The 18,190-nt window shown below is 58.2% G+C and overlaps 1 protein-coding gene across 2 annotated transcripts in view; it reads right to left on the bottom strand.

The window, feature by feature from the left end:
• Positions 1–1,037: 1,037 nt before the first annotated feature.
• DRC11 (dynein regulatory complex subunit 11) overlaps positions 1,038–18,190 on the bottom strand; it is a 90,194-nt gene continuing 73,041 nt past the window's right edge. For both annotated transcript variants that reach the window (XM_090269605.1, XM_090269597.1), the window contains 4 exons: positions 12,470–12,556; positions 5,031–5,208; positions 2,461–2,699; positions 1,038–1,187 (listed from right to left, as the gene is read on the bottom strand). In XM_090269605.1, coding sequence (XP_090125731.1) covers positions 1,062–1,187; positions 2,461–2,699; positions 5,031–5,208; positions 12,470–12,556 — 630 coding nt within the window. In that variant the 3' untranslated portion in view covers positions 1,038–1,061. The remainder of the gene's footprint in view (positions 1,188–2,460; positions 2,700–5,030; positions 5,209–12,469; positions 12,557–18,190) is intronic.

Below are 18,190 nucleotides of genomic sequence, written 5' to 3' on the forward strand. Positions count from 1 at the left end.
CACCCTTTTGTTTAGTGTTCACGCAGCCTTTGCCTGGCCACGTTCCGGCTGTGGGCCCGCCACGTTCCAGCCGGTGGCCCGCCACGTTCCAGCCGGTGGCCCGCCACGTTCCGGCCGCTTCGCAGGCGCAGCGGACTGGGACTTAAAGGGCAGCTGCTTGAGGCCCGATGTCCCAAAGTCTGAGAAGTCATGTCTTTAACTTAGGAAAGTTCTCAGCGAGGATGTCTTCAAATTATCGTTCCTTTGATACTTCTTCTTTTCTTCCAGGATTTCTGCCTTCAAAAGTTCTTAATTGTAGTTTATAGATTTTATCGTCTGGTTTTTCTGTGCTGCCTTCTGGGGGAATTCCCCAAGGACCGTCCTCCAGTTCACCGACTCGCTCCTTGACCATGTCTAGTCTAGAGTGCACACCTCTTTTATTTTTCCCATTTAATATAAATTGCTATACTTTTAATTTCTGTTTTCTTTTTGTGATTTTTTTCATAATGATCTCTTCTTTTATTCTATTTCTATGCCTAGTTTCCCAATCTTCATAGTCAAAAGATTGACACAGTTAATTTTAAGGGTTTTTTTTTTTAGTTCGAGCAACCAAATTACTGAGTCAGTTCTAGGACAACAAAATTTTATTCCATTATATAAAGTCTATTAATAGAGCAAAGAATTAATTTATTAAAATACATGCAAGAGTATCTACCATCTATATGGGTGAATAAAAAGCTAGCGTGCTGGTAACGGACTCCAGTGAGTTACTGGGTGTCAAACGAGAAAACTCCCCCCTGACCACATCTTACATCCCGGAAACAGTGCCGGGGAGAGAGCGTGTCTGACCTGCGAAGACCGTGGCAGGGATCTGGGCCACGTACAAACTTTCCGCGGGCTGGGGAACGATGACGAGCTCTAGGACAAGCGCTGGGGACCGTGGGAGGGCGGCGGCCCAGCAAAGGCCTCACCGCGCGTGTCCGAGGAGGGTGGCGGCGCTGTGCACGGCTCGGGTCATCTTCTGACGGGAGTGGTGGGTGCGGCCATCGACCAGCGAGACCCAGGATGGCCCTCGGGAGGCACTACTTCTTCCTTTTCTCCTTTTTCCCTTTCTTTTCCTTCTTTCCTTTCTCCTTGGCCTTCCCCGCGCTCCCTCCCGTCAGGGCCAAGGCGCGCTTCCTCCCCATGGGGGTTTTGGCGTACCAGTCCTGGAAGAAAGCAGACGTTGAGGAGAGTGTCAGGCGGGAATTCACTGGGGTCCTCTCGAAAATAAAGGAAGTGTTGCTCAGACGGAAGGAGCGCACGGTCATTCACCTGCGGGCATGGAAGGTGCGTGTCTAATGGAAATGCTTCCTCCCCTGTGTTCCTGCACAGTCTGGGACTTCTCAAGTTCACCGTTTCCGAGAACCGCAGGCCAAATCTGACCCACACGCTTCCCTATGGAGTCAGCTATCTCCCTGGTGGGGGGTGGTCTTACTCTGCCCTGTGTGGGGGCGGGGTTTTCCTTGGTACCGAAATGGGACTGGTGGTGTGTGCGCGTCACGGGAGCCATACAAACACACCAAGGGAGACGGCCGGAACCACGCAGACACGGTGAAGCCCAAACACCCACAAAGTGCTTGGTGGTTGCAGCTGGGCCCTGGCGGTGTTTTCTGCCCCTCCCTCCCCCCTCCTCCCTCCCCCCTCTTCCCTCCTTCCTTCCTTCCTTCCTTCCTTCCTTCCTTCCTTCCTTCCTTCCTTCCTTCCTTCCTTCTTTCCTTCCTTTCTCAGCTACAGCAAAGGACCACAAACTTAGTGGTTTAACCCAAACGTTACCTAACATTTCTGCGGGTCGGAAGCCCAGAGCGGGTCTCGCCCCTGGCCTGGGCCTTGGGGTCGGGGCGCTAATGCTGTGCTTGGGTAAGGAGGGACCTAGGTCTCTGCAAGCTCGTTTCCTCCCGTGCAGGAGGGATTTGGAAGAATTGATTCTCAAAGTTTCCTCCAGATCTAGAAAATTCTGTGGACACCTCAGAGCGTATTCAGAAATTAGAAAACTAAATTTTGGGGTGTCCTCCTAACAGCCGGGATTTCCTACGGCTGGTGCCCTGGAAACTGGAGCCGACCACGGCAAACTCGGGACAGACCAGCACTGGCTTGAGGTATACGACTCAGGGGGTGGTCTTCCCTGTGCGAGGCTTGTTCCCCTGCGTGAAACGGGGCGTGACAGCCCCTGAGAACCGAGACGAGGGTACGTGTCCACACGCGCATATGCACACGCATGTGCGTGAATTCAATGGTTTTGAAGCTGCCACTCAAGTTCTGTAATCTGGCTGTTGATTGATAAGATCACGATCACAATGTTCTTAGAATCTGGGAGACACAAGTTTTACTGCTAAGGCTGGAAAGATCTTGGGATCCCGAAGCTCCGAGTTTCCAAGTTTCAGTGCGCACCCGGAGCTCAGGCCCCAGCAGCTCGGAGCCCCGGGGAGGGGCCCCGCCTACCTTGAAGCCGTCTTCCTCCGCCTGGTAGACGGGGCTCATGGCGCTCAGCGCGGCCACGAACTCCAGGGCGATGAGCGGCCTGCGCGCCTGCTGCAGGACCCGCCGCTCCGTGAGGACGCCGCGCGCCGCCTGCACCATGTGGCCCTGCGTGAAGCCGTCGCTGACCTTGGCCAGGCAGCTCAGGTTCAGGGCGCGCGTGATGACGCCTCCGCTGCGCTGGATGACCCGCTTCCACAGCGCTGTTGGGGGCGGGGTGGCGGGAGAGACAGAGGGGACAGCAGTCACTCAGGGCGGCGGCGTGAGCCCGGTGCTGGGCACAGAGGGGCACGGCCACCTGCTCTGCAGCCCTGACAGGCGGGAGCCGCGTCCCCAGATGCTTCCCTCCCGCACCACGAGGGTCACGGCGGCGGTAGAGGCAGGGCGACGGCCACGGCGGTGACACGGGACCCGCGTTTCATGCTAATGAGGATCCTAACAATGACCAGGCCAGGCGTGGTCTCTGCTCAGCCTTAGCCACTCAGGGGGGCGCCACCCAAGAGGGGCCTCTGCGGTCCTTCCTGGTTGGTCTTTATCCCCCGCTCAGACACGGGAACTGCCCTCTGTCCCCACACGTCACCTCCCGCTCAGACACGGGAACCGCCCTCTGTCCCCACACGTCACCTCCCGCTCAGACACGGGAACCGCCCTCTTTCCCCACACGTCACCTCCCGCTCAGACATGGGAAACGCCCTCGGTCCCCACACGTCACCTCCCGCTCAGACACGGGAACTGCCCTCTGTCCCCACACGTCACCTCCCGCTCAGACACGGGAACCGCCCTCTGTCCCCACACGTCACCTCCCGCTCAGACACGGGAACCGCCCTCTTTCCCCACATGTCACCTCCCGCTCAGACACGGGAAACGCCCTCTGTCCCCACATGTCACCTCCCGATCAGACACAAGAACCGCCCTCTGTCCCCACTGGTCACCTCCCGCTCAGACACGGGAACTGCCCTCTGTCCCCACTGGTCACCTCCCGCTCAGACACGGGAAACGCCCTCTGTCCCCACTGGTCACCTCCCGCTCAGACACGGGAACCGCCCTCTGTCCCCACGCGTCTCCTCCCGCTCAGACACAGGAAATGCCCTCGGTCCCCACACGTCACCTCCCGCTCAGACACAGGAAATGCCCTCTGTCCCCACAGGTCACCTCCCGCTCAGACACGGGAACCGCCCTCTGTCCCCACGCGTCACCTCCCGCTCAGACACGGGAACCGCCCTCTGTACCCACACGTCACCTCCCGCCCAGGCCCCCATGTGTGGACTGCGCTCATTTCTGTCCTGACAAACGAGGACCCTGGCTTCGCAAGTCCACGCTATACAAACACCGTGGGAGGCAGAGACGGCCCCGCGAGGAGCCGCCTCTGTGGCAGGAGCACCCCGTGCCGTCCACTGCCCTAGAGTCTGGGCTGGCCCTGTGACTGGCTGCGCATGGGGACAGGGAGTCGGTGTGACTCGGATGCTGGGTCACAAGAATCCCTCAGCTTCTGCCTGAACCTCCTGAGACGTCTGCTCCTAGGGTGCTCCCCTGCGGACCCATTGCTGGGCTGGGCAGAGCCACGTGCAGCGGGCAGGCGTGGGCTGTCACCTGGCTGACCCGCCAGCACCGCCTCTGTCACGGGAGCGAGCCATGTGGGTGTCCAGCCCTGTCCAGTCTCCCGCTGATGAGAGCCCCACCTGGCATCTGACGGCAACAGCCTGGGTGCACAGGGAGAGCCCCCAGCTGAGCCCCTGCACCCTCGGGACCACGGGAGGGGGCCTCTTGTTCGCAGCCACTGGGGGCCGGTTACAGCGCCAGGGAGCCCCCCATCCGCGGCCACCCCGCCCTGCTCCCCACCGCCCAGGTCTGCCTCCACCGCCCGAGCTCTGCAGGGTGAGCCCCCCCGACTCCACAGGGACGACATGGTGGCTCAGAGGGGCAAGGCCACCCAGCCGCCCCCCGCAGGGCTGGGGGAGAGCCGGGTCCGTCAGAGCCCGAGCCGCGGGGCCCGTCCCCGTTCCAGGGTCTCCCTCTGTACTGTCCCCGACTGGAAACGTTTCAGAAGAAGTGGCGCTTGAATCTGTCTAGTCGAGAATAAAAACGTTGAAAAAAGTAACTGCTGTTGTATCTCATGTTTGTTTTAAGCAAGTCAACACGCTCCCGGGCTCACCTGGAGGCCGAGGAAGTGAAACATCCGCCTGGTGGAAAGCGATTGTTTTGCATGAGAAAGACCCCGTCACCGTGGGCACGGGACCCATGATCCCAACCCACCCGTCGAAAGAAAAGTGCACATGCACGAGGGCTTTTGTCACCTCCCGGGCCCCAAATAATGTCCCTGTCTACCTTCCTGTGGTCTTGGGTGAAAGAAACATGTTAACAACAGAGCAGAGGTGTATGTTCTGCCCTGTGGCTCAGCGGTTCACGTCTGTGGCTCGGCTGACGTCCAGGTGCGCACGCCGCTCCAGTGACATCACCGGGTGCCGACTGGGTGACTGACGAGGGCCACCCTCCCAGCGCCCGGCAGCCCAGCTCCAGGGCCCAGGGGTACTTGCCGTATCTGGACGCGTAGTCTGGTCTGGGAACCAGGATAATTTTCTGGTAAACTTTGCAGAAAGGCTGCAGCTCAGCATCGAAGGGGCGGCAGGTGGTCCCCACGATCAGGATCCTGTCGTCTGGATTCAGGAGCTTCAGAATCTTGGGAAGCTGTTTTTTCAGGCGTTTGGGTTCCTTCTGGGGGAAGGAGAGAGGGGGAGACAGTGAGCCCCCCAGAGGGGAAAGAGGTGAGAACAGAAGGCTCCGCGGCAGCAAGGCAGCCATTGCCGGCTCTCCGATCCCCATTCCTTCCAGGTTGTCCCGGCTGGCCGGGCCGGGGACCTGCTCCCTGGATTGGGTGATTGTAATGGCAGGCGCTTCCTGTCCTCAGTCTCTGGAATTCAGATTTGGAAGAGGGAAGGAAGGAAGCACCTGCAGAACATTCTAGCACCTTGGCCCTGAGATCGGGGAAGAGTGGCAGGTTTCCAAGTGCCGGGGAGCTGGCTGGGCTGAGCCGGCCTGTGGGCCTCCGCCTTCCTCTGGGCTGTCCTGAGGGTGAACCCGAGGTTCCTTTGCTGGCTGCAGTGACACGCAGGGATGGAGGTCAAGGGTCTCCAGTCTGGAAGAGGCCCAGCTTCTCTGAGGCCACGTGAAAATGGTATAATCTGAGCCCTGATGGGGGAGAGACGCAGGATGCAGGGGCCGGGGGAGGGGCTCAGATGTGGCCACGTCGCCATGGAGACCCCCGACTCAGTCCCGGAGCTCGTGAGCAGGACCCGGCGTTGGGCACGGAGGCGGTGACTCCGGACTGTCCCCCTCCTCTACGCTGGGGTCCCCCTCACAGCAGGGGGAGGGTGCCGGGAGCCTTGTTCCCCTAAATCTCCTTCCTGGGTAAGGGCCTATCCCAACTGAGGGCTGCAAAGGACACTTAAAATATGTATTTATTATGATTATATCCTATGCTGATACATCCACTTGACTGAGACAGAACCCACATACCCACACTTCCCCTCGTGAAAGGGCATAATTCAGCGTGTTTTGGTGTCATCACAGACTTGTACAGTTGTCACCACAGTCCATTTGAGGACATTTCATCTCCCCCAGAAGATGGTAACCATTAGCAACCCCCTTCTTTAGACCTAGACAACCACTGATCCACTTCGTTTCTGCAGATTCGTATATTCTGCTCAGTTCATATACACAGAACCATACAATGTGCTATGTGCGTGTGTGTGTGCGTGTGTCTGGCTTCCTTCCTTTAGCACAGTGTTTGCGAGGTTCACCCATGTTGTGACGTGTGTTACTACCTCCTTGTCACTGCTGGGCAATACCCGCTGTACGGCTCCATCACGTGTTCCTTGCCCTTGATGGACACCTGGGGGGGTCTCCACTCCTGGCTATTGTGAGCAGTGCCACTAAGAAATCTGTGTAGACACGTTTTCATTTCTCTTGGGGACACACACAGGACTTGAACAGCTGGGTCACGTGGTTCCTCTGGGTTCACCTTTGTGAAGAAATGTCAGGCTGTTCTCCAGCGGGGCCGCCCCAGTCACCAGCCTAGCATCCGAGTACCAGGTTCAAGTTTCTCCACGTTCTTGCCAACCCTGTTTTCTTTTGTGCTTTTATTTAGCCATCCAAGTGGGCGTGAGGGAGCGGCTCACTGTGGTTGGATCTGTGTATCTCCGATGACTAAGGACTGGCATCTCTGCAAGGGCTTGCTGGCCATGTGTGCATCTTCTTTGGAAAACCGTGTGTTCGAGTCCTGTGCCCGCTCTTTAATTGGGTTACTCGTCTTTTTATTATTGAGCTGTAGGAGTCCTGCATGTGCTCCAGGTGCAAGTCACTTAGCAGACAGACAACTCTGCAAAGATTTTCTCCCGTTCTGTGAGTTGTCTTGGCACTTTCTCGATGTCCTTTATAGCAAAACAATTTTTTGTTTTGTTTTGATGAGATTCAATATCATTTTTCTTTGGTCACTTGTGCTTTTGGTGCCATATCTGAGACACCATTGCTACTATTTTTTTTCCCAAGAGTTTTATAGTTTTAGTTTTCCTGTGTAGGACTTTGGTGCATTATTGATCGATTTTTGTGCTCTGTGTGAGGTAGGGGTCCAATTTCATTCTTTTGCAGGTGGCTATCCAATGTCCCAGCACCATTTATTGAAAAGACAATTTTCTCCATTGCATTGTCTTGGCATCTTTGTCAAAAAACATCAGTTAATTGTAAATGGGAAGGTTGACCTCTGGAGTCTCGATTCCATTCCACTGACCTGTACGTCTCTCCTCATCCAATATCACACTTCCCTGACCGCTGTGGCTTTGTGGCAAGTCTTGAGCCTGGGAAGTGTGAGTCCTCCAACTCTGCTCTTTTTTAAGAGTGTTTTGGCTGTTCGGAGTCCCTTGACTTTCCACACGAATTTTAGGTTCAGCTCGTCAATTTCTGCAAATAAGCCAGCTGGAATTTTGATGGGGTTGTGTTGAATCTGAAGACCAGCCTGGGGATTCCTGCCATCTTAACAACAGTGCGCTTTTCAGTCCATGGATGTGACGTATCTCTCCGGTTGTCCAGGTCTTGAACTTTTCCCCACACTCTTTCGTCGCTTCCAGGGTAGAAGCTTTGCACTTACTTGTTACCTTCACTCCTGAGTATTTTATTCTTTTTGATGTTATTATGAATGGAACTGTTTTCTTCTTTTCAGGTTTTGATTTTTCATTGCAAGTGTATACATATTTTTTGTATATTCATCTTACATCCTGCAACTTTGCCGAACTTAATTATTAATTCTCATATTTTTAGTGGGTTCCTTAGGATTTTCCATACACAAGCTCATGTCACCTGCAAAGAGAGATCGTTTTTCCTCCTCCTTTCCACTCTGGATGCCTTCCCTTCATTGCCTTCCCTAACTGTCCTGGTGGGAACTCCAACCTGACGTTGGTAGAAGGGGCGCTCTCGCGGGAAAAGCGTCCAGTCTCTCACATTAATAGGGTGCCAGCTGCGGGTTTCCTGGAGTCGCTCTTTGTCAAGCTTAAGTTCCCTTCTCTGCCCACTTCATTATTTTTTTATTAAATCACAGAGAGGTGTCAGATTTTGCCAAACGGTTTTCTGCATCTGTTGAGAGGATGATGACGTGGCTTTTGTCCTTTATTCTAATGACAGAGTGTATCACCTTAATTGGTTTTTGGATGTTAAACCTGGGATCAATCCCACTTGGTCATGGTGTATAGTCCTCTTTCTCTATTGTTGCATTCAGCTTAGGGGAGGGTTTTTGTAGCGTAAGTCACAGCAGAGGAAGAGATGGGACTTTCACAGCAAAATAAATCTCACGAGCTGGGCCCGAGGCCAGACCACGAGGCACCTTCCTGTCCGGTCCTCTCCTGCACCCACGGGAGTCCATCCGGCTCCGGCCCCTCCGGCTCTGGCTCTGGCCCACCAGGAGGAAACAATGGCCCTGCACCATCCACCCCGGCAGCTCCAGGTCGGGGCTGAGAACAGAGGGGCTTGAAAGGGGGCAAAGTGCGGGGGAGGGACGATCTGGAATGAGACCTCCTGAAATCCAGGAATGGGCAGCCCTGCTCACGAGTGGGCAGCTCTGCAGCCCCCACCCAGGCCTTTGCAGAAACCTGCGCGGGCTCAGCCCATGTCTCTGGGCTGGTCTGGGCCGGGAGCAGGGCTTGCTGGGCCTTTACTGTGACTCCGAACGTCCCCGGGGGGGCAGGCTGTGTGTAGCGATGGAAAAGCCCATGGAAGAAGCACACAGTCACCGGCAGCAGGTACAGCACGTGGTGGAACGTGCAGGCTTGCTCCAGACGGATCGGTTCGCAGTCTCGGCTCTGCCCTCAACGGCTGTGTGGCTTTGGGCAGCTCACTCGACTTCTCTGAACTCTAGTCCCTGCCCCTGAGAAAGGGGACAGTGGCAGAACCTAACTTCCAGGGCACAGCGAGGACCGCACAGCATCACGTGTCTGAAAGAGTGCTTGGCGAGGAGCCATCACTGTGAAAGGCAGCTGCTGCTGGGAAGCAGTGCCAGGTCTGCTCCATGGAAGAGGGCGGTTTGTGCAGGTGAGGGCAGAAAACTGGGGGAAGCCAGCGATATTGCCTACTGAGCCCCAAATGACTGGACGGAAAGCCCCCACCCGTTCCCCTGCACCAGGCAAGTCTTCAGCTGCTCAGCTCTGAGGAGCGGCCTCTGGGCCCCTGGCCACTGGGTCCCGCCTGCTGCCGAGGCTCTGCAGGGTGACCCCTCACAGGACGGCCACACCTGGGCCTGGACACAGCCCGCGGCACCGGACGGGGCTTGAGGGTCTGGCAATAGTCAGCGGTTACCTTCCCAGGGTGGATCCACAGCTCTCATGAAAGGTGGCCACATTAAAAAAGTGAAACCACCTTCGGATGATGCAGGTGGAGCAGGAGCTGGGGGGGAGGAGGACATTTTGGGTGCGCCCTGCCGGGTGCGCTGCACTGGGGGGGAGGCACCCCGGGCGATCTGGGTGATTCCCGGTGTCTGTATCTGTCTCTCAGGGGACAGCTCTGAGCTGGGGATGGAACAGGGCGGGCACCGGTCTAGGGGTAGTTTTGAAGCCCCGAGACGGTGAAGGCAAGGAGACAGAACAGGGCTGAGGGCCTGGGATGGAGACTCAGGGTCACCAGCATCTTCCAGGGGTGGGTACAGCTGTGGGCAGGAGACACAGCAGGAGGAGCTGGTGCAGCAGGAAGAGGCCAGGAGAGGGCGGAGCCGGGACAACTGGGGGTGCACCGTGGAACGCAGCAGAGAAGGGGGGTGAGGGGACCGGAGGCTGCTGTGGAGCTAGTGGGCAGCAGGCAGGTGGCGGCAGGCTGGGGGGCGGGATGGTGAGAACAGCTGTCTCTGTAGGAAGCCTGGTGGAGCGCAGAGCAGGCGGAGGGGCGGGGACAGGAGGGTGCACCCGGGGCTGCCCAGAGACTGGCGGAGCGCTGATCCCAGGGCCTGGCGAGGGTGGGGACCGCCACCGGGAGTGTGGCAATGCTGGCGAGGTCTGAGCCCCTTCCTAGCTGCCTAGTTGCCACGGTGACAATGGTGCCATCCTCCCTGTTCTGAGGCAGAAGATGGCACTACTACCTGTCCTGAAGTGGCAGGGACATCTGAACTGCGTTAGCCTGTTTGGACAGCTGATGTCCATCCTGCGCTGTGTCCCTAGCAACCCCCCGCTGACAGGAGGCGCATTCCCGCTGGGAGGGGCGGAGCGGAAGGCGGGTCCACTCAGTAGGGCTCCCTGCCCTCCGGCCACCTCGTCCCAGTTCAGAGCCGCATCCACTAGGTGAGGTCCTGCTGCTCACCCATCAGCCAGCTGGTGTCCCCACCGTCCCCTGGCGGCCTCCCCAGCCCCGCCCCCACCGCCAGCAAAGCCAGGTGTCACGGCCCAGCATCCATGCCGCGATGTCACCACTTTCCCGCCATCAGCCCCACAAAACCATGCAGCCGCCACCCCAACAAGGCCAGCAAGTCCCTGTGGAGGCCCCACTGTGACGCCTGGTAGGCTCCTGCACAGTGACAGAAGGAAGGAGGGGTAACGGCGCGGAAGCTGCAGTGCAGACAGCAGCACCTCGTTATTCACACACGCGCGCGTGCTCACACCCACACGCACACCCGCCCACATGCATGTGCACACACAGGCACACACGCCCACACACATGCACACCCGCCCACATGCATGCACACACACGCCCACACACGTGCTGCACTGGAGCCGCAGGGAGGGCGGCTGTCCGCCCCCAGCACAAGGTGGGCGTCCTTGGAACCCGGGCCTTGCTGACTGGGCTTCTCGGGGGTGTGGCGGACAGAGGCAGGGGACATGGGCATGGTCAGGAGGGGGGAGGGCCTGGAGCCTGCCCCTTTGGCTCTAAGATGGGAGGACCCGCGGGCGGTTTTCAGGAGGTGGCCCTGAGGCTGAGGAGGGGCGGCCGGTAGACAGATGGAACACCAGGTGCTGGTGCTCAGGTGTCACCCCCAGTGGAGGTAAAGGTGCGGCCTCTGCCTCCAGACAGACCTGGGTCCGGGTCCCTGGGCTGCCCGGGAGCTGTGCGTCCTTTGGAGCCGTTGCCCTCTTCTGTGCCACAGGAAGGCCACCTCCCTGACGTGTGCTCCCTGGCGGCCCTGCGGTCCCTGCACCAGCATGCCGCCCGGCTTCCTTCCTCGCCTCCCTGCTTAGGACAGGAGATCCTCACGCACGCATTTCACCACTGAACGGCCCCTGCTGAGGTCTGGGCTCCCAGGGCGGAGTCAGGCGCTTGCGTGAGACTTTTTCCAAGTGTGGCTCTGGAGGCCCTGCAGGCCAGCGGGGCAGCCGCCCGGGTGCTGTCTGTGCTGTGATTGGCTGAGCAAGGGCGGAGGAACGGCTCAGAGGGGTTAAGTCACTTGCTCAAGGACACACAGCCGGTGTAGGTGCACGGACCGCAGAGCAGGCCAGGACCCCCGGTGTCCCGAGTCCCCACTGTCCACGGCCTTCCTGCTCCGCAGGCTGCTGTCCCGTGGCATCGGGCAGCCCTTGGCCATGAGTGACACGAAGCTTCCGATGGCGTCAGGCGTGGATTAAACACTGCCCCGCATCTCTCTCTCGATTTGCGATCCGGCTCCTGGTAAGGCCGGCCTTCAGGTTTGCATCGTCGCCAGCAGAGGGAGCGAGCGCCTGGGTTCGCAGGGGAAATAAAACGCGAGTCCTCAGGTTTCTAAAAGGACAGGGCGACCAAGGCTCGTCTCCAGGAGAAAAGGCTGAGCTTTCCTTCTTTATCCAGATCACCTCTCCCCGCTCACAGCGAGGTACGACACATGGGGGTCCGGAGCGACGACCGTCCTTCCGGGTTTGATCAAACCTCCATCAGCCACTGTTCGCTTCGGTGCAAGTCGATGCGGAATAACAACCATGTGCATCCGCAATGTTTTCTTTAACGTGTGGGAAATTCACTGGTGATTTGCGGGGGAAGTGCGGGGGAGGGGCGGCTGAGCGCAGAGAAAAGGAGGAAGGAAGCAATCGCAAGAAGGGCCCCCAGGGCCCGGGCGCTGCGCTCCCAGCTCCACGGGCGGACGGCCTTTACGCATAAATGTCAGGCCTTCTGCTGTTTATTATTACGGACAATAGGAAGCCCTAATAATAACTCCTGTGGGCGCCATTTTATTTTTAAAACAGTGCAGAGTTCTCTAAATGCGTCTTACCTGCGACTCAGGTGTCTGGGCTTCCAGCGCCCCCGACCCTTCTTCCACCCAGCCCTTCATTTCCTTCTCAGTGATGCCCCATAAAATCAGCCCCTGGATCCTCTCAAACACGGGCCAGTGCTTAGCGCAGAGGGAGGGGCTGCCCGCATGTCTCCTTTGAACAAGAGAGACCTTCTGGGAAAGCAGAGGCAGCCTGGCAAGCCCCTTTCCCCGCCCGCCCCCGCCGCCGTGGAAAGAAAAGCCCAGACTAGGATGCGACGGAGGGGCCCTCACCGTCCTCTCGGCGACGGGGACTTTCTTGTAGAAGGTTTTTTCCGCATCCCCGAGCCACACCACCGACGGCTGCAGCTGTCGCGCCACCTGCGAGGAGAAGGAAGAGCCTCGGTTAGAAACGCTTTTCCATCTTGGGTGGGTGGCTGATCCCCAAGGGGTAGCGGGACGCGAGGGCTCCCTGTGTCTGCTCTCGGGGGTGGCGGGGCCTGGCGGGCGCTGCTGCACGCAGGTGACTGTGCCCTCCTTCCCTGCCGCCCGCCACCCCCCTCACGGGCAGGCCACGAGGACGCCAGCATGCTCTGCTCAGGTCCCAGGCCTCGCCTCTGTTTGGCTTGAAATGAGCCAATAATGAGTTTTCTGCTGCCGACGAAGGGGAGCCTGAGCCTCGAGCTTGAAGGACAGTGGCCCGGCGCGCCCGGGCCCCGCAGGTCTGCGCACCATGAGAACCGCTGTTTCAGCACAAGCGGCCCGTGATGCCGTGTGCAGGGCTCACCTGGCCGTGCCTTTCGGCTGCACTGTCGCCCGGCAGGTGGCTCTAAGCGCCTCCTGGGCCGGCCGGGCTTTGCTACGGCAGCGGTGCGAGGACTTACCGAGGCCTGACCGTGGGCCCGCGAACAGCTGCCACCCACCGAGCCGTCTCTTCAAAGCACGCCCGGGACAGGCAGGTTCGAGCATTTCCACAGCAATCTGTGCTTTGTGTGGGAGGGTGACCGGTAAACACCGACCCCAGCCGCAGTGAACGGTGTTCTGTACTGCTATTACTACGGTTCTTAAAACATCGTCAACGCAGCCGGCGTGGTTTCAAACGAGGACGGACGTTCAATCAACGATGGGAGAAGCACCCGGAGCACCGGCGGGCCTGTCTCCCCAGCCCGTGGGCCCAGGGGAGCGGGGTTCGCACGTTCAAAGACAACGTGGGTTTCACTGGACGCCCGCACCGGGCTGCCTGCGCTCATGGCCCTGCACGGAGCACGGCCAGAGAGGAGACAGCACCGCCAACCACTGTTTGCCGGCCGCTGGTTTTTAGGATCAGAGCCAGAAAGCTGAAGGGTTCAGAACTGCGGGATTTAACCCCAGGGCCGAGGCGGGGGCCTGCTTTGCTAATAGCAGCAGCTACCGGGCAGCTGAGTGCCAGGCCCGGCCACAAGCGTCGCACACGGCGTCACAGGCACGGCCAGGGCCAGCGTGGACCCAGCGCGTCCTCCTGCAATAGGCACGCCACCCTCTCTACCTCCTGATGAGACAGGTACCACAGCTACCAGCCCCGTTTACAGACGGGGAAACCAAGGCTCACATGTTACATGATGTGTCTGGGGTCACAGAGCTGGGAAGTGACGGAGGCCAGGCTGATGGCTGCTGGGTCTGGGCTGACCACGGCCACATCCACAGGGTCCCTCGTGTGCTCGAGCCACAGACTGACTGTCCACCCTGCTCACAGCGAACCGTCCCAAAGGCCACCCAGCCCACCTCCCAGTCCCCTTTGACTCCACGGTTCACCCATTCTCTCAGCTCCTGTGTGAAGCCCCGGCTTCTCCCCAGGGGGGCCTGCTCTCCGCCATGAGAGGGACCCAGACCAGTGCCCGAGGGCACAGCTCCAAGGAACCATCGCTCCCTAAAAGTTATGAGTTTAAATCAAAAGCCCCCCCACTTCCCACAGGAGACAGGGCTGGGTGAGAGGGAAGGCAGGGCAGGGTCACGTGGAGGGGTCAGGGCTCGGGTGCCTGGTCCCACGGATACACGCAGGAGGGTCACAGGGCTGCTGACGCAGGGGAGGGACAAGGGACGTCTGCAGAGGCACCAGGCCGCCAGGCTGAGCTTTGAAATTGTGTCCTTTCTTACTGTGACTCCAAGAGCAGCCTTCGCCAGTAAGACTTCCAGATCACGCATTCAGGCGTCCGCCAGCCACGCCCTTCCCCGTCTCAGAGCGGGTCGCCCCATGCTGCCCATCCTCACAGACCCTTCCCAACACCCGGATCTGCAGGAAGGAGATGCCCCCTCCTACCCTTGCCACGAAATGCATTTATTTATCCAGCATCACTTTAAGTGAGGTCCCGTCACTGATTGACCTAACCCTGTGTCTTTGCACGCTGGGACGGTTTCCGCCTTCTTATTAAACCAAACGGCGTTTAGGGGAGGAGGCCCTTGGGCACCAGTGGTCCTGTCCGTGGGATGGTGGCGGAGGGGACGCCGCTGGGACGCAGGGCCTCTGTGTCCTCCGTGTCCTGCCAGCCTGGAGGTTCCGTTTACTCCTCCAGCCCCAAGGAAGTGGATCTGTTTTCTGTTCCTCACCTCAGTGAGTAGTAACAATAAAAAACTCTTTGCCAATTTGTTAATGAACAATGGCATCCTTTGCTCTTTTAATTTTCACGCAGCAGTGACAAGGCTCCGCTGAAATTACCCACAGATAGTTGGAGGTCTCGGACAATTAAATGTTAGTAACGTAATTAATGCATAATTGGACTTCATAGGTTACATGGGATCATTTATGCCAACAGCCACTAGAGGGCTCTTCAGTCCCATCAAACGTCACTGTAGCCTTCAATTTTGTGTCAGTTCTGGAATAAAGACCTTTCCCACCAACATGTGCCTTTTCAAAGTCTGAGAAGTCCCGTCAGAGAACCAGAGCTCTCCGTGTGCAGCCTCCAGAGAAGCGCTACCAGACGCTCCCGTCAGAGCGGGACTCCCAGGGGCCGGGACAGAGCGGCTCAGCAATGGAAACCCGTTTGGGTTTGGCTAATAAGGTCTGCACAAGTGAGCCCCGGAAGCTTCCAAGTGCTTTCTGAAAGGGCCCTAGTGGGCTTGCTGCAGAGAACCCAGGAGAAGGCTGGCCGTGTGCCAGCTCACCCGGAAAGGGCCGCCCAGCCATCCACCCGCTCACCTGCCCCTCCACCCACCCGCTCAGCCGTCCCTCCATCCACCCACATGTATCTGCTGAGCATCAGTGAGGGGTCAGGTTCCGTGGTGGGAGGCAGGGGACATCTGCGAACAGAGAGACGCGGTCCCTGCCTGCAGAGAGTGGGGCCTCCTGTCTGTGAACGGGAGTGGCGGGGTGTGCAGGGCACCACCAGGAAGGGGCTCCCATGCTGGGGCGCAGTCGGAGGGGAGTGGGTGATTGGGGGGCGGGGGCTCACTTTCCTGAGCTACAGTCACTGTGGTTCGGCTTAAATTCTAAACGGTAGGATGTTATGTATTTCCACTAATTTATCTTTCCTGGCATTACCGTCTACAGGACAGTGGGTGCTGAGACCTCAAGTCCTGACTGGTGTCAGCTGGGATAAACTGCAAGTGGCCGAGCATCAGGAGCTCGGCTGGGAAGGTAAACTGAGGCAGAGGAGGGGAGAAGGCTGGGGATGCAGGCACCATTGATGGACTGTGACAGGTGACGGGGGGGGTGCAGACTGGTCACAGGGACATGTGAGTGCTGCTGCTGCTAAGCAGGCTGTGTTCTCGGGGCAGGGGTCTGGTGGTGACGGACGTCAGGCTCACAAGGCACCTGGGTTTTCCTCTGACCCCCCTTCCGAGCCACTCCCCGCCACCTGACGCTGCCTCGGGGAAGCACAGAGGTTCCCGCCTGTGTGCAAGGCCCACCTGACTCCCAAGGCGCCTTCTGGCCTTGTTTCAGGCACCCCGCCCCCACTGTGTCCAAACGGATTAAAACTTCTTTCATGTCAGCGGCACTGACCCGTCCCAGCCCGTCCCCGCGACTCCAGCCCGGAGCGAGAGCCCACACGCCTGCGCCGACGGTGAGTCACAGCCCCCACGGCGCCCTCCCCGCGGGGCCGCCTGCGCTGCTGCTCAGCTCCCCCGTGAACCTGAAACTGCCCTCAAACGGAATGTCTGTGTTTGAAAACGCAAGCAGGGCTTGGAATGCCTGTGTGCGCTCCCCGCCTCAACCCGAAACTCCCCACGACACCGCGCAAGTGACCTGGCTCTCAGCCCCCAGCCCCCCTTTGTTTTCACACCTGATGCCGCACCCCCACCCCCCGCCCCTCGCCCTCACTTGAGCAGCTCTGCTTTCTGGGTCAGGTGCAGGTCTCTGCTCTATCCGTATTGAATTTCACCTTGTAAAGGCGGGACTAGCAGACTTATACATTTATTACACATCTGTGTGTGTGTGTGTGTTTAAATCACCCATGAAGGCAACGCTGCCTTTGTTTGGGTGACGCGCCCGGAGCAGAGGTCTGCGTGCCCAGCTCCGGGCCCCGCTGCTGACACCGGCGCGTCTGGGCACGCTCCCTCGGGGCGCTGCCGTGGCTGCTGGCGCGAGCCCAGCCCGGGGTGGCACTGGGGCAGGAGCGGCACCGTGGCCTCCCTTTGTGCAGGCGCTCGGGCTGCGTGGCCGGACCTGGCACGGCAGGGGCCTCCTTGGCCCATTCCCTTGGCCTCACTCCCATTCATGCAGAGAAAGGGAGGGCGCAAGGACCACAGGGGCAGAGAGAGCGTCCTCCGCGGTCCAGAACCCAGGACTAGATGTCCTCTGCTCTGGCCTGTCACCCTGGGCTCCACTGGTCGGCCCTGGCCTACTTGTGGGCACCCTGGAGGGTCACGGGAGGAGGGAGGCTGGGGGAGTGGGACCCTGCTGGAGGGCGCCAACGGAACGAGGGGTTTCCACTCCCTTCCCCTCTCCCACGGAAATGCCCCCAGCTGACAGTGACCTAGAAGTGGCCTTGCCCTTGGGTCACCAGGAGGACACAGGTCCCCAGGGCAGGGTGCGGGGAGCCTTCTGTCCCCTGGAGGCCAGCTGGGGCCATGAGTTGGCCGTGGAGACAGACCTTCAATCCAGAGGCCAGGCCTGCAGTTTCTTTGTCTGTTTTGGTTGAGGGAAGCACTTGGAGCCAAAGTTTTCTTGTTTGTAAAGGGGGACATTAGTTCCTGCCTCACGAGGGATTTGGGCCAATGAGCAGGGACTGTGTGTGAAACTCCTCAGCGTGTGCCGGACTCCCGGCCGAGGTCATGGCTGTCCTTCCCACACGCTCGTCCTGATGGCTGTTGTGAAAACCCAAGGAGGGAGAGGCTCCTGAGCGATGGCCTTGCCTCAGTCCCTTCTTTCATACACAAAATACGTATCAAAATTGGTTAAATGACGGTATCACTAATATTTCCTCACTAAAGAGCTATATATTCTTTTCCACATATAGCTTTGGTAGAAGAAAGAATTTTAAATCAGTTATTCAGTAGAAGAGGGCATTCTAAATAACAATAAACACATTTATAAAGGACTCCAAGTGGTTATGCCATGAATATTACTGTGAGTAAAACAAAGGAACCCTCCAGAAATACTGAGAACATAACGGACTTGAACTTGTGGTTGTAATACACACCAGAGACTTGTGTTCCCAGTGTGTTTCCATGCGTGCAGGGTGCGGGGGTGAAGCAAGGCTGCCAGTGGAAGTGAACTTGAGAAGGGTTTCCTAACTGCTGCAATCTTTGCTCTCCAGAGATTAACTCAGTACAGCCCGAAATTCTATACCCAGCAAAACTATCCTTCAAAAATGGAGATGATGTAAAGGCATTTTGAAATAAATAAAATGAAAGCGAAGGACATTTGCTGCCAGCAGACCTACGCTAGGACAAAGATGAAAGGGAAGTTACACCAAGTGGGAAGCTGGACCAACAGAAAGGAGTAAATGGTCCTGAAAACGGTAACTGTGTGACTGAGGGTAAAATATAATTCTTCCCTCCTAATTTCTTTAAAAGACTAATGACTCATGCAAAAATAAC

This window comes from Furipterus horrens, unplaced genomic scaffold (assembly GCF_987537825.1).
Source record: "Furipterus horrens unplaced genomic scaffold, mFurHor1.1.pri manual_scaffold_1, whole genome shotgun sequence".
In the NCBI taxonomy this organism is placed as follows: Eukaryota; Metazoa; Chordata; class Mammalia; order Chiroptera; family Furipteridae; genus Furipterus; species Furipterus horrens.